The sequence below is a fragment of the Calliphora vicina genome, chromosome 1 (genome assembly GCF_958450345.1).
Source record: "Calliphora vicina chromosome 1, idCalVici1.1, whole genome shotgun sequence".
NCBI lineage: Eukaryota > Metazoa > Arthropoda > Insecta > Diptera > Calliphoridae > Calliphora > Calliphora vicina.
In genome coordinates, this window is record NC_088780.1 from 105,598,587 (window position 1) to 105,623,558 (window position 24,972).

The window sequence follows — 24,972 nt, forward strand, 5'->3', positions numbered from 1 at the left end:
TGTTGCAAATATTTACCTGTAATGGCTGAATAGCCATGCTTGCCTCCCGTTGGACCCATTTGTGCATAGAACACACCATCTTCTGGTTCATAACACTGAATAGCGGGAATATCCCAGGCGCCATTTTCACTTATAACTGGTTTGGGTGTGGGCACTGGACGTCTTTGTGCTAATCTCGTATTAGTGCTTTCCTGACGCCTATTCGCTCCTTGTAAAGCCTGTGCTCTATTGTTGTCATAGAATTCCTCTTCGGGTACACCTTCTCCCCTGACTGGTTTCGAGGCTGCTGGATAACCTTTACCTGGTTGTTGAGTAGGAGTATTGTCTTCAACATCATCATCGTTATCGTAATCTTGGCCCGGCTTTTGACCTTCTGGAGTCGGACAGTTCCATGTTGGTTGTCTTCCGAAATTAATATAATGCGTACGTTTATTGTAATGCGAGTGGAACGATGTTTCTTTGCGTTCATTCAATGGACCAATACCCCAGACAATCGCTTCAAAGGCATTCCTGGCTATAGGTAAATCCAGTTTGTCCGTTGCATTCAATGATCTCTGATAGGTGACAATGGAATATCCGTTTACCATGGCAGCATTAAGTAAACGTATAGAATTCGTATTTTCCTCGATATTGACATCGGGACAACTGCCGCGTTTGCCCGAACATTGTGATTTACCTTCCAAGAAGTAATCGGTTGCATAACCTTTACCAGATACTCTATCCACCCAACTGACGGCCACATCAGAGCCAATCATAACACTGCGATCCTTGTCCGGTGAAATACCAAAAGCCATGTATTCATTGTCATCTAAAATAAAGGTAAATGTTAGAAATTGAAAGCCCTGTAAAATTTGTTGATAAAAAACTGAAAGAACGCTATGGCAACGCACAAAACTTGATAAATATACGAATTACAATCATCGCTATTGAAATTAAAACGTTGACGTTATTTTCATCTGCCCTGAAGGAAAAACGACATTGCAAAATTGACATCCGCCGTCATATCTCACCGTGAATTACAAGCCAGTTGCTTTTCAGACGACGAATATAATTGTATTTATAAATTTTTTTTTTACTTATAATGCAAAAGTACAAATTATTTAATCAGTGCTAAAAAAGTTATGTTGTGTGAACAAATTAAATGCAGTTCTACTAATAAAATCAATGAGGAGATGGTTGAATGGAAAATTGGCTTCACAAATGGAAAATAAAAGTTAATGCTGCAAAATGTGGGTCATATTTACTTTAAGATGAGATAGTAGTCCTATCTATTCTTATAGATAATTAATATCTGGATACCCGAACAAAACCATGTAAGGTATCTCGGTATCCATTCCGACCGCCACACAGTGTCAGGTTTTGACATTCTAGCTTATCAAAATCCATAACTCGGTAATAAATAAAAGTATAGCTATGCATTATGGTACAAGTAATATATAACTAACTTCACAACTTCTGTAGAAAAATGGCCACGCCCACTTCCCATATAAGATAAAATTTTATATTACATTATAATCAGTAAAAATCAACTAAGAAAGTATCGTTACAAAATTTGGTGGGACGATTTGTGTATATATAAAACTTATGTGTGCTGAATTTGGTTTGGATATGATTATAATTCAGATATTTATGATAGCTTTACTATTTCCAGATAGGGCAGTTGTATGGGGGCTAGGAGAAATAATGGACCGATTCTATCCAAATTCAATAGACTTTGTTCATGGGACAATATAAAAGTGTGTGCCGAATTTTGTCGAATTATCTTTAATATTGCGACCTGTAGTCAAAAATTTGTTGCCGCGAAATACCTCAACCCATGACCAGTTTTTTGATCGGCAATTGTGGAGAGGGAAGTTGGGCCAGATTTTTTTGGTTGATTCTGTAAGAAGACAGATAAGGTTATCTAATGTAAATGATGTGACTACTTTTCCTTGCTTTCCTATATATTTTTATGTCCAATTAAAAAATACAAAATTTCAAAACAAACTCAAAAAAGAGATATATTTTAAAACCTTCAAACCATAGACAACAACTAGATAGGTAACTGAGAGCCAAAAACCTAAGTCTGTTGTCAAAAACCTAATTCATGAGAATGTATTGAATGTATTTTGTTATTGTATCACCCGTATGTGTGAAAAGAGAGTAATTTTTCCATATATATTACTCTCTCCTTCCGTTCTATGTGTTTATTCTATGCTTCAAACTTTTTTTCTGCTCAAGCGTTTTACAATTTATTATTTTTTTTTTAATAAAAAATGTATGAAACTACAAAAAAGAAAAAAAATTACAAACATTTAAAGTTGAGCTAGACGCCTTGACATGCTTACGTCTTAAAAAAGTCTGCAATTACAGTGAAGTTTCAGGTGCTGTTACTTTATAAAACTGTAATTTTTTTAACTTTAAAATGCAATTCTTTGTAGTTGGGAATGTTATCAATCAATTCTAGTTAAAATTCTTTAAAAAAAAAAATTGTATTTTGATAAGCTAAATTGTTAAAACCTTACACTGTGCGCCGTCTAACAGGACCCACAATATTGAATCAAAAGTAATACATGATGACCTTGTAGCACCTAGACTTGGACTACAAGGTCATCATTCAAATTCCCTTGCAATGGAATTGCTTTCCTTTAAGGGTAACATACGCATATTTATACATATTTATTTTTAACAAACACAAACCGAACCGTTTTGCTTGTCTGCAGATACACTTAGAGTCTCTGGCGGGAATCGAATCTGCTTTCTTTGTTGTCAAATTGTCTATCGGTCAAATATTCAATTTCGGATTAGGAAATTATCGATATAGAAACTTTTATGAAGAAAAATCATAGATTTGCAATTTTAATCATAATAAAAACGCAATACACAGTACACTCGCGATAATATGAACACCCCAAAATATGAAGACTTTATACTTCCATAGGGTACTCTAAAATATGAACTAAGTAAGCTGTTCATATTTTAAAGCTTTTTGAAATATGAAGAGTTTATTTTTGTTTTATAACGTATTTTATCTTTCTACATAGAGTTGAATTTTAAATCAACAGGGTAGTGGCTAAATTCTAATTCAACTGCTTAATAATTTTTGGACTTTCCTAGCTGTTGATGGGAATTAGATGCCATTCGCAACTATGAACAATCTTGCAAAAGTGAACAGACCTGGTTTTAATTAGTTCATATTATCGTGAGTGCACTGTAATGTGTAAGTTATAGGAAAATTCGGACTATTATATGTGTATTTTATGGTACTCAGTTCAAAAATCTTAACTTTTGAGTTATGATAGTCTTCTAGCAAATAAGCATTATGTACAACAATGTTGTGAAAGATTTCATTTAATTCAATTAAAATACCAACAAAAAATTAGCCAACAAATAGCGTAAAATAATTATTTTTGATTAAACATAAAATTCACTAAAAGATTTTTCACAATTTTCAATTGTAACATGATTGATGTTGGCAACAGCATACACACTCAGGTATACGTGTTATTTTATGGAACTCAAGACCAAATGTAAAGAAACTGTCATTAAAAGCTTCTGGTTTTACGTGCATTAAATTAATTGTCATGCAATTTGCTTATAAATTGAGGTTGTTTAATTTAAAACATACTGTTTAAAGCAGCATGGATTCTATGGGAGTCTGTGTGTCTATGTCTCAATGACTGTGTTACTAACATCCAAATGCCAGTTGCTTAGCAAGTTAGCCAAGTTTTTAGCCTGCCTACTCCATTCCATATGCTCCGTTTATTTTTATAAGTTACGGTGATTTTATTTATCTACTAGTTAAGTTACGCTATATTTTTTTTATTTTATTTTATAATACTCGTACTCTTAGTGTGGAGTGGAGTACATACATCAAATATGAAGTTCAATAAACGGAGTAAATTGTTTAAGTAACACACTTAGGAATGCAGTTTTCAAGTTTGTTTTTGTTGTGGTCACTACATGTTGTATCTTTGTAAAAAAAAAACTGATACCCACATCGGTGGATTTGTGACCATAATTACAGAGAATAAAACATTTTTTTTCGTTTTTTTTTTTTAAATATGTAGTTGCTTTCAACATGGTGTTATAAAACTTTCATTAACGAGTTTTGGCATAACACGTATCATTCAATGAAGCAATAAATGCAACATGATGCATCCACATTTTTTCGAAAGAGATTATTAGAATTCTTGTTCATTTAAGAAAGATTTATTCAATTTTATATTAAATTTACTTTTATATTGAGGTAAGTAGATAAATGGTTTTACTGATATTGGCTAAAATAAAAATTTAAAGGGGAGGGTAGGATTGATATGGTTTTTACTGCAACATTTTATGTAAAACTTTATGATCAGTGTAGTATTATAGTTCTTACGTGTTTGCGTCCACATCGAAGTATTGACTTATGATTAAAAAATATCTATGATGATCTATAACATTAAGGGCCATTATTACAACTTGCCGTTATAGTTAAAGGTAACTTTAAGCAATAGAAAAAGGTACCCTTAAATGTAACTTTAACTGTAACGGCAAGTTGTAATAATAGCCCTAAGACTACACTCTTCTAGATACTAGGCTAACTCCAATATATGTATATGGGTACTAACACAATCCCGAACGCGACATTCGTACGCCTTTGAAGTGAACAAAATTAAAGAAATCTGAAAATTTGTACATTTTTTCGATAACATATTTGTAGCACAATGTTTAGTACAAAATATAGGTTTTGTCGATTAGTTGTTTCCAATATATTAGCAATAAACATGGATGCTTCTATAAAAATTATAAAATCAGCCATGTCATGTAGGAATGTTTGCATTGGTTGTATTTTTACAACCTTTAGTTTGATTTAGCACGTGACATTTATAAAATGTCAAAATTTTCCGTCACGTTTGTAATTAAGATTAGTTCAGATTTTATTATTTAGTTTATTTATTTCTTATAAATTTTGTTTGACATACTTTTTAAATAGTAATTCAATAACTTCAACTTTAACACTTTAACTTATGCTTCTTTTTTTTTGTTTGATTTTTACTGATTTTTCCAATGTTTGTTTGCAAGTTTATTGCTCAAAATTATCATTTTCTTTATCATAATTTTACGTTGCCAAACTAGTTCTACCTTATACAATATTTTTCTTTCAGAAGCTTGGTATTTGATTTGGTTGCTTTAACCGAAATTCTTCTTTATCAACTGACTTTCTGTTGATATAACCGAAAAAGTCGGTGTGTGCAACCGAATGATTCGATTGGCAACTAATTCTGTGTGTACATCATTTTTAGGATTTTCTCACTACCCAACAGTTAAGCAAGTAGTCAATGTCACTATCGCTTAAAGACAGTAATTGTCACAAATGTCTTATCACTTGGCTGACTCCAATTTATATATATTGGTCATTTGACACGTGTGTGCACTTTGTAGTGCATAGAGAAGACAATTGGTTACTTTATACATACCCAAGTAATCTAGCGTGAAGACAATTGCCACTTAGATTTGTTTAAATTTATCTCAGCTTTTTTTACATAACATTCATTTTCTAGAGAATTTCTTAATACAACTTGTTTTATAAACTTAATTAATATTGTAAAACTTACCTAATTTGGCCACCAATTGTACAACGATACTATCACCAGCCATTGCCCAGCGTACTTCAAAAGCCTTATCATCATATAAGACTTCACAATTAAGTTTTGACTATAAAAATTAATTAAAATATTTAATACAAAAACCAATAACATAAATTATTTTAACAAGATTTCAACAAATTATCAAAACAAACAAACCTGTTTTTCAAAACGTTAGAATTAGAGAAATTAGAAAACGGAAAATTTTAAATGATTTGAAGATTTTAATTAAAATAATCAAGTGTTAATAAATCGCCAAGAGAGTGTTTAAAACAATAAATGTGAGAGTGTTTTTAACAGGTTATCCTTGATAAAATCTTTAATGCCAAAAAAAAACAGACTTCAAAAATACCAAATACCATATAATATGTACTTTAATAAACCTTTACCAAAAACCTTCCCAAGTTTAGTATTTTTGTGGCCTGTCCTTAATTATTAATATAAAAATGTAAATGTTTTTGTTGTGTTTTTGAATAATTTTTTTTATATATATAATTTTTTTTTGTAACATGAAAATATACATACAAAATGAAAAATGTCCTTTTTGAAATATAAATTTTGAAATTTGATTTTTAACATAAACATAAAAGGAAAGTAATATGTAAGATAAAGATTTTGGAAAAAAGAGAAAAAAGACAACAAAAAGAATGTTTAAGTAGAAGTTAGTAAGATTTTCAAAATGGCTTTGGATCAGGAGGCTGGTTGGTTGCTGTTGGGTTCGGGTAAAGTTTACACACAAACAGGCATATAAGCAAAAACAAAAAAAGCATACATAAACCTAATTCCAGTTAAATTTTCATATGTAACAACATAATTCCTTTTTACACAACATATTTCACTTTGTATCTATATTTTTAAAGAATGAAAACAAAAAAAATTATATATAAAAAAATGAATATTCAAACACAATTTTATTTTGGGTAAAATATTGTTTAAACAAAAACAAAATTTATTTATAAAAAAAAATTATAAACTTAAATAAAAACTTATAAAAATATAAATTAAATAAAAAAAAGATTCACAGAATTGGCCGAAATTTTTTAACTTTTGTGTTTACAAATAAATTTAGATTTCTGTTAAGAAACAAGGGTAGACTTAAAACAAAGAAGAGTAGAGAGGTAGAGAGAATTCAATATTTCTATTGTTGTTGCTCTAATTTACGGTGTTTTCTTAAAGAAAAAAAATTGTGAAAAAGTCAACACTTTTGACGGGTAACCCTTTTTTTGCCCATCTTCTGGAAAATTATGTTTTTAATATAAAGATAATATTCGTTGCTAATGTAATCATTAATTTTGAGAAGGTCATATTAATATTTTTAAAAGTTTATCATGTTGCAAGGCATTAAAATGCTATAAAATGAAGTTTGTCCTATTGTTAGCATAACAATATTTGTAGTTTCTATGTTCTTTTGTGAAATAAAAATCACTGTGAACGAGTAACCTTAAATTGCATTTTTTGTGAGAATTGCAACATTTTGATCTTCTAAAATGTCACTCAATTGCAAAAAGCGTTGCATTCATGTTGTACATCTTCTGAAAAATTATAACAAATGTAACATTTGTAGTTTATATGTTCTTTTGTGAAACAGACAACACTGTGAACGAGTAACCTTAAATTGCATTTTTTGTGAAAATTGCAACACTTTGAATGTAACATTCAGACAGGGTGAGGGCAACATTTGTAGTTTCTATGTTCTTTTGTGAAATAGACAACACTGTGAACGGATAACATACACTTCCCTACAAATGTCACCCTAAAAAAAATAATGTAAAATTGTATGCCCTTGATTTTATAGCAGGTTTCTATAAAATGTTGCCTTTTACTGTTTATTCTTGTAAACAATAAGGGCACGATTTTGTACAGGGCACGATTTTGTACATTGAAACAGGTTAAAAGTAAAACGAGTTACTCAAGTGGATTCGATTTACAGAACACCAAAATATGTGAATTCGGTTTAAAAACGAATACGTTACTCGTATTCGGTTTATAGAAACGGGGGGAATGTCAAATGTGTTGAACTGAATATTGATAACAGGATGAGAATCTTGTCTTTTTCAACAATGATTTTAAAATGTCAAATTTTGAGAGAACAACATCTTTAAAATCTTACCCTAAAACAAGTCATATTTTTTTAAAAACAATAAAAAATTCTTATATCATTAAATATATGAACGATTTACTTTTTTTCCAATTAGTAATTTATGATAAACAAATGGGAATGCTGAAATATTTTACTGGCACTACTTATTCTCTTCTCCAGTTAAGTCGTCTAACTTTTTTTTAAATTCTTTTAATGTAAAAAATGAAATAAATATTTAAAAATAATATAAAAACAATGGATATACATATAATAATATTTAAGCACTTAAAATTAGAATTTAAAAAGTATGAAAAATGAATGTTTACAATTACAAACAGCATTAATTTTTTTGTTTTTTACCAATTACTTTTGTAACTTACTACTATTATTCATTTCTTAGCTTTTCAAATTTGAGTTAAACATTTTGTTTTCTTATGTTAACAAAAAGTAATATAAACTTTTCTACGGATTTGTTGTTTGATTGTTTTTCTACACCTCTAAATTATTGAGTATAGAATTTATATGTTTTTTTACCTGAGGACTAATACCCAACATTTTAAGAGAGGGTGGTACATTCAGATTTTTGGGTATGCGAACATGACCGAAATCGACAGTGAATGCTTCGCACCAAACACCAAAATGACCAATATCGAAAATGGTCAAATCATCGGGCAAAGTGAGCACAATAGTTTTGCGATCGTAACGCCTTAGGGGATCTTCTTTGCCATTCTCATCGGGTATGCGCAAGCCATTGGGTGAGGGACGTTCGCCTTGGCCTACCCAAAATTTGGCATCTACAGGAAGCAACAATTTAATGTTAGTTACATATGTATAAAGAACAATCAATCGAATGAACTGCAAATTACCCTCCAAATATGTACTTACCAGGTGCTTCACCATCATAGCTAAAATTTGGTACTAATAAGGTTTGGGCATCTACTATAACAATGTTATCTGATTTAACATCATGCACACCATTCAAATTGTTAATCTTTTGTGGTCGGGGAAAATCCAAATTACTAGGTATTGTCACATCACCGAAATTAACAGCAAACTCATCACACCATACCGAAAACCATTTGATGTCTTTGAGACTAATGCCTTCAGGCAAGGACAAGGTAATATCCTTGTTTCTATAGCGTCTTGTCAGAGCAGCAGCGCCTCCTCTTTCATCACGCAAACGATATGCCCCCTCATTGCTGGGTTTGTTTGTATTGCCCACATAAAAATAGGCAGCTATAATATAATAAATTATTTATTTTTCATCATAATTAATACAATTGTTCTCTTTTTGTGCTGCTTATTATGTTTGTTTGTTACGTAGCGAAAATGTTTATGCGTATTTTTAATTTTTATTACCTGGTGCTTCACCATCGTAGTTAAACTTTTTCACAAATATTGTTCTCGAATCAACTGCGTAAACATCGCCGGAAACACCATGATGTAATCGCTTTAATGAGCCAATTTTTGTACCAAAATATGGAAATGAAGCACTTGTAAATGGGATCACTAAAAATTTAAACAAAACAAAACCAAATAAATAAATAATAACAAAAAAAAAACACAATACATGTCATCATATATACGTAAACAAATTTTAAATAACTTTACTAACTCATAATAATAAAAAATCTAATTTATAATATAATTAATTATTGTGTTTTTGTTGTTATAGGTAAATATAAATAGTAACTAAAAACAAAATACTTAAACCACAAACTTGTTTTGATTAATTTCGTACCGCAACACTTTTTGTGTTGCGATCTGAATTTGACCGCTCATTTGCTATTTCTCGAAATATATTTTTTCGTTGTAGCAAGAGTTCTTCTATAAATATTTATAAAATTTTGATAATTTAAATAGATTGCATCAATTTGTATTTATTCAATTTTATAAAGCTGCTCTTTAAAAAGGTGAATTCAATTTATCTATTTATATGATTTCCCAAGCTTACTAAAGCTCTCCGAAGATCTTTCAAATTTTTATTAACTTTTTTTCCATTAACACGTCAGAAGAAAAACACTACATACAACATACAAATCCATTTTAGATCTATAGTTTCTAGTGTAAAGTTGCTTAGAATTCTTCGTAGAATCATTTTCAATCCTTTCCATTTTTACCAAAAATCTACCCATCCTAATATTTTCGTTTAAAAAATATATAAGTGATACAATTTTCCTGGTATATTTTCCCATTTTTTTATTAACTCAATCATTGTACTATTTTTGAAAAATTAGGTCTTCTTTTGGGAGACTTTTGATAAACATATAATGTGTCATACAAAAGTACGGAACTATGAATAAGATTATCATTATTATTTGTGAGGCTTCAAGCACTTCGACTAATAGGATATTTTGTGTAGCCCTAAACTTCATCATAACAGATTCAGGCTACGTACGAAGCCAATTATGCTCTTCGATGAAAGGACAAATGCATCCCTTCTGGGGCCAACATTACATAATTTTGTAGTATCCAAGATCACATTGTCCGGTAAATAATCCAGTAAGTAGTCTCAAATCGCACTTTCCGAGCAATAGCAGTTTTTGGGATTTTTTTTAGATCGAAACCCCAACAGTCCTCAATCGCCTTCTCAAACACTCAGCAAAGCATACATATTTGGATGGTATGATATTGCAATACTAGGGTTATTCCCAAATATTCCTAGAATCCACAAAGGCCCAACCAGATCACTCGGTTTTTCCTGGGATATACCCAGTAGTCCGGATGCACTCCTGTGGATCTCCTTCATTACAAAAAAATATATAATTGTGTCAGGTACAGGATATCCTGACTGTATGCCTCTGGGTGGCCTACAACTGAATTAAATATGGTGTTATGGACTTCAGCTATGTGATAACATTTGGACATAATTTAAAGATTTTAAACTACATTTCCCGATTGATATCTGTGTATCTAAACAAAAACAAAAAACATATTTAAATTCGAACAAAATCCGGTACGATTGTCATCGAAGTGGGTTTTATATGCAATCTTAGTATATCCGATTCATATATTTAAAGCGCGATTTACTGAAGCCGATTTGTGAAATATTACGACGTTATAACATTATGACATGATAGGAGGCCTTGTGAATTGACCAATAGTGTTTCTCGATCACTTTAAAATGATAAACTCATATCTTCCAAACAAAATGTTGATTGTATATCTTATAAAATGCGGGATTTACATTAGATGGCGTATCTTTTGAAGGATACATATCTGTCATTTATTCTCACTTAGTTATAGAACATTATAGTGTAAACATAGTGTGCGATTCTGAACTGTTGATTTTGACATAGTTTGAAGACCAATAATTTGAGGCATTGCTCCATGAAGATTGTTGTAAAACTCAACAAGTGCTTGGAAAATTATTGGAAGCTACTCAATCAGCAATTTCAATGTGTTTGCAATCCTAAAGCAGGGAAATTAGGTACCATACGAATTGAAGCTCAGAGACATTGAATGACGATTTTGTATGTCTGAAATACTGCTTCAACGCTATAAAAGAAAATCATTTTTGCACAGAATCATTACTTGCGATGATTCTGGGCTATCGTAATAATAGCCCGAAGCGTAAGAGATCGTATGTGAAGCCCGGCCAACCATCCGAATCAACATCAAATATCCGTGGCGCCAAGGTAATGCTCTGTATTTGGTGGGACCAAACGCGTTCTAACTATTATGAGCTGCTGAAATCTGGCCACACCATCACATGGTACCTGTACCGAACGCGATCATTGGCCGAAAAATGCCCAGAGTATGCGGTCAGACATGAAACCGTAATATTCCAGCATTTTTAAGTCATATACCCAATAAAAAAATTTAAAATTATACCAAAAGAACATCTTTAGGATGTTTTGAAGTTGAAACTTTAAGAATACCTTTATTTCACTAAAACGAAGTGATCGAGAAAAACTATAAGTATTTTCATACTCAAGATAGATTTGCAACATGAGAACCTCTGCATATTTTTTTCGTTCACTTTTGTATCACTGTGTTATTATTCAAAACATTTAGAGATTTTTTTGAAAAGTATCAAAAATTCGTTAATTGTATCAAAAATATTTATATTTTTTTCATTGTAATTTCGATTTATAAGTGATTTCGTTAACGAAATATTTTGTAACTTCACATACACATTTTGATGATTTTAAAAGTCATCTGAAATCCCTAAAGATTATGGGGTTAAAAAAAGTATTAATCCCAAGATATTAGAATTAATGTAACCATCGTTTTCTTTTAAGAACATAATTTTAAAAATGTAGCTATGTAATTGTTAGTATAATTCAAAGAGTCCTATAAGCTGCAATTCTAGAGTTAATTATTTAATGTTTCTATACAAAAATATATGTAAGTGCATATTTTTTTAAATTTATACGTCATATTTTGATTTGTATGAAGCATATTGTCCAATAATAAATGCAACTAGTTATAACCATTCACAAACATTTGGTTTAGCAGACATGAAGTAAATTCACTAATACTAAAATTTTGGCAAAGTTGCAATAAATTAATGCAAAAAAATTAACCTTGTATTTTGGTCTTTCATTCAGAAACAATTTATTAAACACATTTCTCAATTGCATTAATATGTAAATGTTAGCAGAAAAACCCCAATCTATGTTAAAAACTTTTTTTTTTTGCAAACATTTTGTAATAAAAACTTTTTGTATTCCACCCACAAAATAGCCACTAAAAGCAATAATCAATAAATAAATAAAAAAGTCCATAGTAGAGTGTTAAATATGAACCTCATTAAAATTTAAAGTTGCAATAGCCTTTACCTTGTTCGCAAACATTTAAATCAGAGATTGTAACACTTTTCAAAACCCATTTTTATTGTAAAGACACACTGACACACATACAACATCCAGCCACTATCTATAAATCGCATAAAATGCAAATACTTGAAAAAGTAATAAAATTAAAACGAACTGGAGACCATTTCAATAATCAATTGGTCACAATCAAATACAAGAAAATTATTATTAATAAACAAATAAATAAATCGTTAAGTAAATTAACTTTTAAATAAGCTAAAAGATGTTGTTAAACTGCTTAAACTTAAAACAAAAACAACATCCAGTTTATATAAAAAAAAAAAAACAATTTGCAAACTTTAAACATAAAATAAATAAATAAATAAAAATTACAAACCAAAAACAAGTTTTGAGAAAAAACACCAATTTGCCACTGAATGTAAAAACTGAAGGTAGTTTTGAAAATAAATTAAAAAAAAACTATTTTAAACTATTGCAGTCAGTCAGTTTGTTTCAGTTGAAATTCATTTAAAATTGCACAAATTCAAAGACATTCTCTTAAATATATTTGTATGTATAAACATACATAGATACTCTTATCTATATACTGTATCCACACATATAAATATATACATATGTATATATTTATAATAAATATTTCAAAAAAAAAAAAGACCAACCAACACACTTCAGCATTAAATGTCAACGTGGCCGGCATATTGAACTTCTTTTTTGTTTGACTGTGGAAAATACAAAGATCAATGTTCCGATTATTTGTTATGTATCTAATTTGCATATTGCGATATATTAATTTATTATTTATTTTTTGCATAGTCATAATTTGAATAAATTATAATTTATAATAATTTATCTTAAATTTGTTTACGTTAATTTTGAAAACTTCTGAATTAACTAATAACTGTAAGCAAAAACATTTCTAGACAAAAACCATCATTTACATATGTCTTTCTTTAATTGATTCATATTTTCTGTTGCCCGTATGATACACTGAAAGAAATATTTATAACGTTTTTTATGGATGTCCTTTTGTGTTTTGTAAAATTATTTCTGTTTGCAAAAAAAACTAATTTTATATGAATTTTATTTCAATCGTCTTCTTGACTGCAAAATGGCCTATATGTAATTGTACAGCATATTTTATTTGACCATTTGTATACTAAGGCGGATCAAGAAGCCTATGAGTTTTTGAATGGGACACAGGTTTTTGGATAAAAAATCATTTTATTTTTCAACATAGTCTGCTTTGAAGCTCTATACAAAAAATAGGCATTTGATGATCGATTTATCCCAAATACTCTTGCGAAGTTGTCACACGATTGCACAAACGCAATCGATTGCTAGCAAATGCGGCACCCATATTGCGGAAAGCTTTCTCATACCCAAGTGATCATTCAAAATTGAAACCACTAAACCATGTGAGATGCCAATGGCTTCCACAATTTCTCGCACTTTTAATCCCCGGTCAACGCCAATATCGTGATTTTTTCATTTGTATAGAGAACGCAACTGGGTATCCAGAACGTTCGGTATCTTCAGCGCTTGTACGGCCGTAACGAAATTAAGCAAACCACTTTTATACCATTGATATTGATGGAGCAGAGTTCCCATAGTATCTATCAAGCTTAGCCTTGGTTATATGTAGTTTTTTTTTTTGTGTAACAGATAATGCGAAATTAACTTTTTTCCATTTTCTCCAAAAGCCTCCTAAATGGCTGTCAAATACAAACTAAATGACGATCCAATTTTGACAGGAGTCTACTGTCAGAATTCTGATGACAGGAACAGTGTTGTCATTTCAGTTAAGAGGCGGGAAATTCAAAAAGTAACGGACTTATTGACTTCTCATATTCAATTACCAAATATCTTCACTGATTCTGAAGTAATTAAAAATTATCGATTGCCAATTTCATATAAAAAATATACTAAATAAAAAAAACGAAAATATGCACAAAAAACATGCACTAAAATCTGAAATAAATGCAATATAAAATGTAAAATATTCACAATGTTATAGGTAAATAAGATCTCAACCATCTTTAAAATAAATTTTATTTTTTTATTATAAAAATAATTTTACAAGGGCTTAATTGAGAATAAAAATAAGAAAACATAAAAATATTTGAAAGGATGTCAATGGGACATTATGGGTATTTGATTCATTTTATAGCAATGTTTAACTAATTAATATTTCTATGAAATTGAGTAAAGAATTTTTTGAAAGACAGTTTCTCTACACAAAGTTTTACGTTACAAAGCTAGTAGATTCATCTAACTGTCTTCTAGTGTGGTGATCGGATCAAATATTGAAATCTAAAAAAATGTGATACTGATCCTATCCATATGTTTTTCACGACTTTATTGATGATCGTGCTGAACATAGATTTTTTATTTGATATCTTCTTCACTATCATTGCTGGAATATCATAATAATAAATTTGCTTCTTTAATTCCCTACTCATCAGTTTCATAGGCAGTATTTGGAGTAATAATTGTGATATACAAATTTTAATGGTTTTTTTTAGAAATATAATTAGTGGCACTAGCAAAGCTTAAAAACTTTTACCAGTCAATTATAAATTATTAATAATTTGTTAGTATTTAGTTTTCTAATATTTGATAATGATAGTAGTATCAACAAAAATGAGTATTTTTCAAATCTTATTCTCAAAGTTATTTCAGATGTTGATTGCTAAAATTAAGCATGCCTCGCTATCTGTCAGCAAAATATTTATGATTTGAAATTTTATTGAATCTGGTCTCTTATCGATATTTTACACACAGAAAAAAGATCGATCGGAAATCAGTTGTAATTATAAATATGTAATAAGCATGACAGAAACTCGATTGTAATTATTAAAATTCTATATATTTAAACGATTTCTAATGGCTAGAATAATAAAACCTCAATAACAATCGAACTGAGGTTCCAACAACCGTAAATGTTATTAATTGATGCGGTTTGTGTCTTTACTAACTTTCATTTAAGGTTTTTGGATATAGTAATTGATAATTGGTTATTCTAATATAAAATAATTTCAATTCGGTGTTCACAATCAATAGAAGTTTTAGATTTTTTGACATTTTTCAAAATAATAAAAAAATTTCAAAGACATACACAATATACAGAAAAGATGTTTCGTAATGGACATCAAACGGCTGTAGGTAGTGCTTTGGACATTTGATGGCGTTACTTGTAAGAAAATGTATGTAAGTAACATCCATTAAAAAATTTTTGCACTAAAGATATTTTTTAAATATGTGTATTTATATGTAGGTGGCCCAGTAGCAATTCTGGTTCTAATACACTATTAGAATGATCATGTATGTAATAACTGTTAGACAAATACAAGATTCCATGATAAGCATAACATTTATCTGATGTGCTGCCTGATATGATTAAACATACATATATCTCCAGTTTTTCCAGTCAAGCCAAAATTTATTCTGCCACCACCTAAGTTTACGGACTAATTTCAGATTCAAGACATATTTAATCTTTCTATTTTGTTCTGTATCATTTTCCTTGCTAAATAAAATGAAAAAAATATATCTTGTTGAATATTATTAAAAAAAACAAAAAATGTTACTCTAACTTCCAATATTGGTGCCCTTAACCGAATTAATTTTTTAAAACAGTTGTGAGTACCATTAATTCAGCAAAGGAATATTGTGTATACTAATATATTCAGTAATTCCAACCGAATAGAACGATAGTACATGCAACCGACAAAATTCGATTGGCGCCAAATTCGGTTGTGAATACGAATCTGTTTTCTGTGTGTAGCTATATATATGTAGAAAAAGCTAAAGATTTTATAAAAGGAACATCGAGCAAGAAATTCTAACAAAGAAACTTCTAAGCTATTACACGCTTTGAAATGATTAAACTTTAAATTTTTTTTAAAAAGAGAAGTAACTCTCAGTCAATAATTGTGTTACTTTCTTTGGAAAGGGGATAGATTGTAGAAGGAAAGGTGGTGAAAGAAGGAGAAAAGCTTTTATTGACAACTCTGCAATTGCGCGTTATGTTTGTTATTAGTGCAGGTTGCAGCGCCTCTGGTGGTGAGATGGCGCATTAGTTAAGCCAACAACCTTTATTTAATTATTTTACTTCGGTGGCGTTTTAATGTTATACCACGGAAGGAGGGCGCTTTGATAAATATTAGTTATTAGTAAACTAATAATTCTTATAAACTGTTGTTGTTGATTGGCAGCGGCTGGGAATCGAACCCAGCCCGCAAATATCATATCATGCTTAATGATCAAACGCTCTAACCAATTAAGTCACAGCACAAAATTTTAAAATCCTTTTTCATTACAAATATTTGAGCTTTTACAAGGTAACACTTAAAAAAGTATTGCCTAATCTAATAAAAAAAGCATTCCATTCTGTGGTCTAAAGGAGGGCAAAAATGTTGCACTGTTAGCCTTTTCATTAATCTATATGTCGCAAAAGTTTATGAATTTATAAAAGGAAAATCGAACAATAGAACATGTTTAAAACTCCCTCCAGTGCTTCTAAATACAATACAATTGAGGATTTGTAGATTACACTATGCTTCACCACAAATATGCAGGCCCATAGAGTTCGGAAATACTTATAGTTTTTCTCGATCACTTTGTTTATTACTTTTTTATTTTATTAGCATACAGAGTAGTAGTATTTTAGGACATTTATTGCTTGAAATGCAATAACATTTTTAAACCATTTTGAAATATTAGAACATTATGACATGATACCTTGGGCATCCACTAAATATTTTAATTCTTTATCTTTATTACAAAAATTTTACATTTTACAAGGTAACATTGATTAAAGGGTGCCTTATTCTTTTTAAATGTTAACTTTTTTTATTGAAAAATACATACATTCGACCCTGTGATAAAATTAAGGGCAAATAATTGTTCACTTTTTTAGATTTAAATTGACAGAAAGTAAATGTTGTGTAAATTTGAGGTTAGGATACAGATTGTTAAATGATGAAATGTCAAGAAATGAGCTGTTATCAAATTTCGGAAATTTTAACCATAACCCATTTTTCAACCAAATCATCTTTAGTGATGAGGCCACCATTTTTTGTCAGAAAATAAAATTTCATAAATATTTAAAATGTTTGGTTTTGCTGCAATTTCATTTTGCATATTTTTCAAAATTTCCCATATTTGTCTTACTATAAGTATTTTGTATTATACTTATTGTTAGCAACTAATAACTATATTCGCACTCTAAGTGTATAATTGTTAACAATTATTTAAAATAAATGAACAGCACAACAAATTTCAATTTCATTTATTAATTTATTTATTTAAAGGCCATTAATTATAAGTCAATTTTAAACAATGAGAATTTAAATAAAATAACGTTTATTTTTAGTTTTTTTTACAAATAAATATTTGTTTATTTTTATTTAAATGCTTTTCTAAGAAATTACAAATTTAATTACAACAATACATACGTTTAAGTATATAACTATATAAGTATTTATATTTAAATACAATGTGGTTGGGTTATTAAAGAACCGGAATATGGAAACAAAAAAACGATTTTACAAATGTTTCACATTTTCAATAAGTCATGGTTAAAAACTTATTACTGCAACAACATATAATTAATTAAAATTTTATCAAAATGAATCACTTGACATTTAAACTATTTTAGACTATAAATAATAAACAAATTAAATATCAAACACATCAAATTACATTCGTTATTTGTTTAATTTAAAAGTGTATTCGGTTGATTAACTTAAAAGGAGTTATTTAATTTACTATTGCGAATGTCATCAAATAAATTTTGTTAATGGAAGGCTTTTCAGTGCATTCTAAAATATCTATCACATACTTGTGTATGTACGCCTGTGATTTGAGAGATCGAGATGTGATCAGTCTGTACTTTCTACATGTACAAAATTGAATTAACCCTCAGATGTTTTTTTTTATAAGTTTATGTATTTTTGAAGGTAAAACCATGAATTGTGAGTTGCTTTGATTTATGTTGTTTGATGTTCATTGTGATTATTTAAAAAAATATCCAATAAATTATAGCACATCATGAGTCTCTTATTTTAAAAGTTTAAAGTATTTAGTTACAATAACTATATTGTTTGTTAAAGAATGTAGTTGTTTCTTGCACTAAATTACCATAATACTGTTAAAATTAAATATTTCAAAATATTCTTAATAAATAACACAGTACAACATTTTTCAGTTCATTGCTTTGGGACTCAATTCTGACAATTGCACGTGAAAGTATCCCCAAAAATAAGAACTTCTGCATCATTAGTTTTGTCAAGTTGGCTGCCGTATTAATTTAATGGTCATACGAATTTTTTTCCTCAAGGTGGATTTTTTTCAATTTTTCTATATTTTAGCACAGTTATATCTCGTATACCGTACGGAATATCTCTTTTGTGGCTGAAGCAAAGTTGTAGATATTGAATAGTAGAAAAAAAGTACGGAACATACCTACACGAAAAAGGTGCATCCAGTGCCTTAAAAATCGCAAAAATGGCCATTTTTTAAATTTTTTACCAATTTTTCACCTTTTTTGCTCAATAACTGGATTACAAATCCAATTATGGACTGATCACCATGAAATTAGGTCGTGTGATTTGTGTCTACATAAAAGTTATTTATCATGAATTTTGTATGTATATCATAATTTTTAACAGATTTATTCACTTTAAAGTGATTTTCGGAAGCGGGTCTTATATGGGAGCTAAGAATAATTATGGACCGATCATAATAAAATTTTTTGATATGAATTTTGTATATATAAAACTTATTTGGAGCGAAATTTGTGTATATACATATATAAATTAAACATTTATGACCGATAAAGTCCAATTTCGGGAAGACATTTGTATGGGGGCTAGGTGAAATAATGAACCTATTTCAGCCAATTTCAACAGTCTTTGTTATTGGGCCGAACAAATTATATGTACCAAATTTGTTTATGATCGGTCCATAATTAGTCATAGCTCACATATAAGACACGCTTCCGAAAATCACTTTAAAGTGCATAAATCTGTGAAAAATTATGGTATACATACAAAATTCATGATAAATAACTTTCATATAGACACAAATCACACGACCTAATTTCATGGTGATCGGTCCATAATTGGATTTGTAATCCAGTTATTGAGCAAAAAAGGTGAAAAATTGGTTAAAAAATTTAAAAATGGGCATTTTGGCGATTTTTAAGGCACTATATGCATCTTTTTCGGGTAGGTATGTTCCGTACTTTTTTTCTACTATTCAATATCTACAACTTTGCTTCAGCCACAAAAGAGATATTCCGTACGGTATACGAGATATAACCGTGCTAAAATATAGAAAAAGTGAAAAAAATCCACCTTGAGGAAAAAAAATTCGTATGGCCATTAAATTAATACGGCAGCCAACTTGACAAAACTAATGATGCAGAAGTTCTTATTTTTGGGGCTACTTTCACGTGCAATTGTCAGAATTGAGTCCCAAAATCATGTGTTGTACTGTGTAATACGACTTTATGTGGTGATCAAGTGATAACGTCATTGGATTACAATGTGCAGACCATCACAACTAAAATAATACAGTTTCGATTAAAATTATTTTGGAAGTAATATTTTATTATTTAAATTCTTCGAAAATATATAATAATGTTAGCAAAAATATTAAGTTGTTTTAAACAGCTCAATTTTATAATTATTATTTAGTACCCAATTTATACATTTTGAATGTGAATTGTGATAATTTTGCATTAATTTAGCGATATGTTATTGGTTGGGAATACAACGATCTGTTTGCATAATTTTCACTAGAATTATACTAGAAAGATAGTAAACCCGGCTGCACATAAAGCTTTCAACAAAGTGTAAAATGCGATGTATATGCCAGAAATAAAAATTATATGTATTGAACTAGCTTTGCTGCCCCAATTGTCACTATAATAGTTCTTGAAATACTTATTCGATTGTAAATATGTATTAGATTTGTGTGATAGGGTCATGCCCATTATTTGGATTCCGTACATTTTTACCCCAACTACTTACAATTATAGGAAAGTAATTCATACAAAGTTTGAAGAATCTCACAATAATAGTTCTCCAGATATTCGAAAATAACTATGTATATACTTTGAATTGGTGATTCCATTTATACGGCTCAGATCCCACCCATTTACAATGATATCAACATAATTCAAGCAAAGTATTGAGTATCAAATATCAAATATTTTTAATTTTCTTCATATATTCAATAATATCTATTTAATTTATACCCAAACAACCCGAATGTGAACAAAAGAGCGTAATAGAGCGTAAAAATACACACAATTCATTCAGTTTCTTGATGTTGTTGTGGATATTTTATTTTTTACCCAAAAGAGCACACAAATTAAATGCCTCTTTTTGCCTACCAATGCTTTATACTCTATTTACATTTTTGAAAATCAAAGTGGGAGTGTCACCTCCTATACAAAATAAATAATTATTATCGAATATCTAGCGAACTGTATTAGTGAGAACTTTAAAACTTTGCACCATAATATGAAATTGGGACCATATAAAGTAAATAGATTTTATTGAATATATATAATTAGCATTATACATAATTATGATCCAAATGCGATATTTAGGGTGGGCGTGACCAGAGATCAGCAATGAATCACTTTTTTGCTATTCATACGCATTTATGAAATTAAACTACTCTGACGTACTCATACTCACAATACCATTGATTTATAAATATGCGTAGCATTAAAGAAGAAGTAGTAAGAATTGCCCAGCGGCGAAAAGAAGTAGTAAGCAGGCCTTCTGGAAGGCCTTGTTTTGGAGTCACAAGGACTTTATTGTCCCATTCCATACTCATACATTTTTTACACACGATGTCCTAGCCAGCTAAGGCCTTTACCTTCCTCAACAGGCCTGGGGGTTTACTCTCTATTGCGATGCGAAAGAAAAATGGTACAATTGGTACCCTTTATTGCGTTTTCACATCGCACATAAAATTAGTTTAAAATGTTTTTATTTACAAGTTTTGACATTTCATTTTGTCATTCATTTACCTTTCGCATCGAAATTGCTTTCGCATCGCAATAGAGAGTAACCCCCCTGATAGTAGGCCTTTTGTAAATAAATTTTGTTAAATAAATTTTATCTTTGATGTTTAAAATTTAATAAGTACCCGGCCTAAGCGATATTTTATTTATTTTAATTTTTTATAATAAAAACTTGAATAATGACCACGTAAAAAATTCACACAACGCACAACCGTTTTGTCAAAGAATTTAAGCAAAACTATTATAAGTTTACTCCTTTTTTCTTTTCACTTTTTGCATTTGTTTTTGTATTTGTAGTTTTGTCTTTGGAATGTGATTTTTTAACGGTATTTTGTGCTTGTACTACTTTGGAGCTTCAAAAAGAAAGGTGCAGGTAGGCCTTCCATAAGGTCTTCCTGAGAAGGCAAGCGAGCATGAGTACTGGATCTAAAAAAAGGTCTAGGAAGGTCTTATAGAAGGCCTCAAAAATTTCGCCGCTGGGAATCCGACGTCAACATCATACTCATACGAACTCAAATCTGTTTGATTCATAAATAACCTCAGCCTGACTTATAATTTTAGGAAAATACTCATGATACTCACTATTGATTCAGCTCATTCGCCTCATGCTTGTTTTTTTTTGTTTGTGTAATTGTACAGAATTCGGCAACACACAACCTCATAATGAGCATTTTAATGTTCGTATTCGAACATCGTCTATACAAATTGAGTCAAGTAGAGTAGAAATCAACAATGTCATCAATATTGTTTAGTATGAGTATGATGATTACCTCAAACTTTACGAATGGATATGAGTCTCGACAACATTGTAATAAATATGAATGCGTATAAGTCAACTCTGGACCATACCAACGAAAGAATTTTTTTCGAATATCTGAAGAACTTTAATTGTGGTAATCTTCAAACTGTGTAAATTATTTTGATACAAGTCCGCTGTTATGTCAAAATTTAAACCGATGGTAACAACAGTCCCATACAATTAAAATATTTTGTATCCAATATCTGGAGAACAATAATAGTGAGATTCTCAAAATTGTGTGGAACTGTGAGGGGAATTGGAACCGTGATTTTAATTTAGAATAAAATAATAAAAAAATACAATATAATAAACAGGATATCTGCAAATGGAATAATGTTTCCATACGAGGATAATAGAATGCCAAATCAATCAAACAATAAGTTGAAATTTATTATGACTTTTAAGTTAATATAAAACCAGCATAAATATTTAAATACTTCAATATTCATAATGATTAACTTAGACCACTATGGAATTCACTAGGATATTTGAAGGTTTGTAGCGGTATAAACAAATGCTTAATTATAACGGCATTAGGCAAACTAATATCTGTGGTATCAATATTTTTACTCTTTCGATGATAGACCCCTTAAAACCACAAAAAATGTACGGATTTTATTATATTCCTTTAATTTTTTATGAAATCCATTTTTATTTTACTACGATTGGGGTAAAGAAGCTCACCGGTTAAAGCCAGTTATTTATTAAATTACAAAAACAGTTAAAATTGTATATTTTTTAAATATTTTCATATATGCAAATCTAATTAAATAAAAATATAAATTTCTTGTTATTCAAAAATATTCCAGTTTTTTTTTATAACATAATCATTAGAAGAACTCAAGTTTTCTATAAATAAATAACAATAAATTGCACACTTAAATCAAAAAGCATTAATTTAGCATTTATTTGCCGAAAAAAACACTAAAGCGACAGATAGTCGTCATTAAACCGTTTTTTTCCTTTTTCGTTTTTAAAATTTATTACACTAGAAAGAAGAAGAAGGTCTTTGAATTGTATCAAGGAAAATTCATTTGAAATGGTGATAAATTCAAAAATTAACAAATTTGCATAACCAATTTTATATTGTATAAATCTCGGCGTGTCCAATGGAAAAAAACTATTAAACAAAAAAAACTCGCACACACGAAAAAGAAATAAAAAAATCATAATTAAGGTTATAAAATTAAAAACAAGTATGGGTATTAAGTCTTTTGTTTTTTTTTGAGAGTTTTATTTACAACAAATACTCTACTACATAATGCTAATTTATATTTATGTTTGCAGCTCAAGTCTTTTGTTTTGTATATTTTGTTTTTGAGAGTTTTATTTACAACAAATACTCTAAATTAAATTTATGTTTGCAACTTAAGTCTTTTGTTTTTTATATGGAGATTTTTTTTGTTGTTAAATTGGTGCAGTAAATCATTAGTTTTTTTTAAATTATTTTTGCAATTTATTTGTTAGTTTTTAATTTTTATATTTCTATTTAATTTTACTTACAACTTAAACAGATTAATCCATATACATAAAGCATTTTGGGGCTTAAAAGCGGATGTAGCATCTTTATAAATGCTTTAAATTTATTTTTTATTTGTTTATTTTATAAATTAAACAAATTAAGGCCGTTTCTGACCGTTAGTTATTTGAATGAAATCACTCAAACTATGGAGAAAAGAAATTTTTTTTATTATTAAATATTTGTTTAAGTATATAATTTTATTTTGCAAAATTTATTTGTTTAAGGATTTGGTTAATAATCCTTGTTTGTTTTTTGTTTTTATTTTTTATATATATGTGTTTATTTTTGTAATTTCTTACATTCACTTCTTGTATTAGATTTTGCAACACAGACAACTTAAACACTTCTTTTTTTTATTTCAATTTTTATACAACGTTTTAATTTTTTAAAAAAAACTTCCACGAGAGCTTGTTTTTTCGTTAATCAACCGATCACTATGAACACCCAAACCGTACTAACTATTTAAATGCCAACTTAATATTAACTTGGCTTTACAGATGCTGGCTGGTGGCTTTCTGGCTAGTTAACTGGCTGGCTGGCTGTTTGCTTGGTTGGCTGGCAGGCTGGTTGGTTTGTTTTATTTGTTTGTTGCTTGATATAAGTAGTGTTGACTGGTCTGGACATCAAATCAAGCAGTAACCCACCACAACAAATGTTGTTTCTTGTTTTCTCAAGACACCATTTCTTCCCAAAGACTCAACAATAATAATAACACCACCATCAGCAGCAGCATCAGCGCACTGGTAGCAAACTAATTCTATGTATAGTAAATGTAAGGAGTGAGATCGAAAAATTCTTAACATACATATATGTTTATAAAAAAGAAACCACTAAACTTACAGCTTTAATTTTTTTTTTATTTGATTGAAATTATTATTACAATTTACAAAAAAAATTATTTTTATAGTTTTAATCACTAGTGATGAAATTTTGAACCTTTTTCGGAAACCCTTCCATTAACGTTTTTATAGTGCTTTCTGTCACTTTGCTCGAACATGTAGTCCATCTCCGTTTAAAATCTACCACACTTTTGGACACCTTTTTTGTACTCTTCAATTCTCTTTTAACAAGAGCCCAATATCTCTCCACTGGCCTTAGCTCCGGGCAGTTTGGAGGATTTGCCTCTCTTGGTACAAATACC

The 24,972-nt window shown here is 29.5% G+C and overlaps 1 protein-coding gene across 3 annotated transcripts in view; it reads right to left on the reverse strand.

Moving 5' to 3' along the window:
* Positions 1-24,269, reverse strand: part of Skeletor (DM13 and DOMON_DOH domain-containing protein skeletor) — a 28,005-nt gene extending 3,736 nt beyond the window's left edge. For 2 of the 3 annotated variants that reach the window (XM_065515404.1, XM_065515402.1), the window contains exons 1-7: positions 24,131-24,269; positions 23,813-23,974; positions 9,046-9,195; positions 8,572-8,922; positions 8,221-8,480; positions 5,577-5,676; positions 17-808 (exon numbers count right to left, since the gene is read on the reverse strand). In XM_065515404.1, the coding sequence (XP_065371476.1) occupies positions 17-808; positions 5,577-5,676; positions 8,221-8,480; positions 8,572-8,922; positions 9,046-9,195; positions 23,813-23,873 (1,714 nt within the window). In that variant the 5' untranslated portion in view covers positions 23,874-23,974; positions 24,131-24,269. Of the gene's footprint in view, positions 1-16; positions 809-5,576; positions 5,677-8,220; positions 8,481-8,571; positions 8,923-9,045; positions 9,196-23,812 lie in introns of all 3 variants that reach the window. The other variant, XM_065515403.1, reaches the window with a different exon arrangement.
* Between the last annotated feature and the right edge of the window lie 703 nt (positions 24,270-24,972).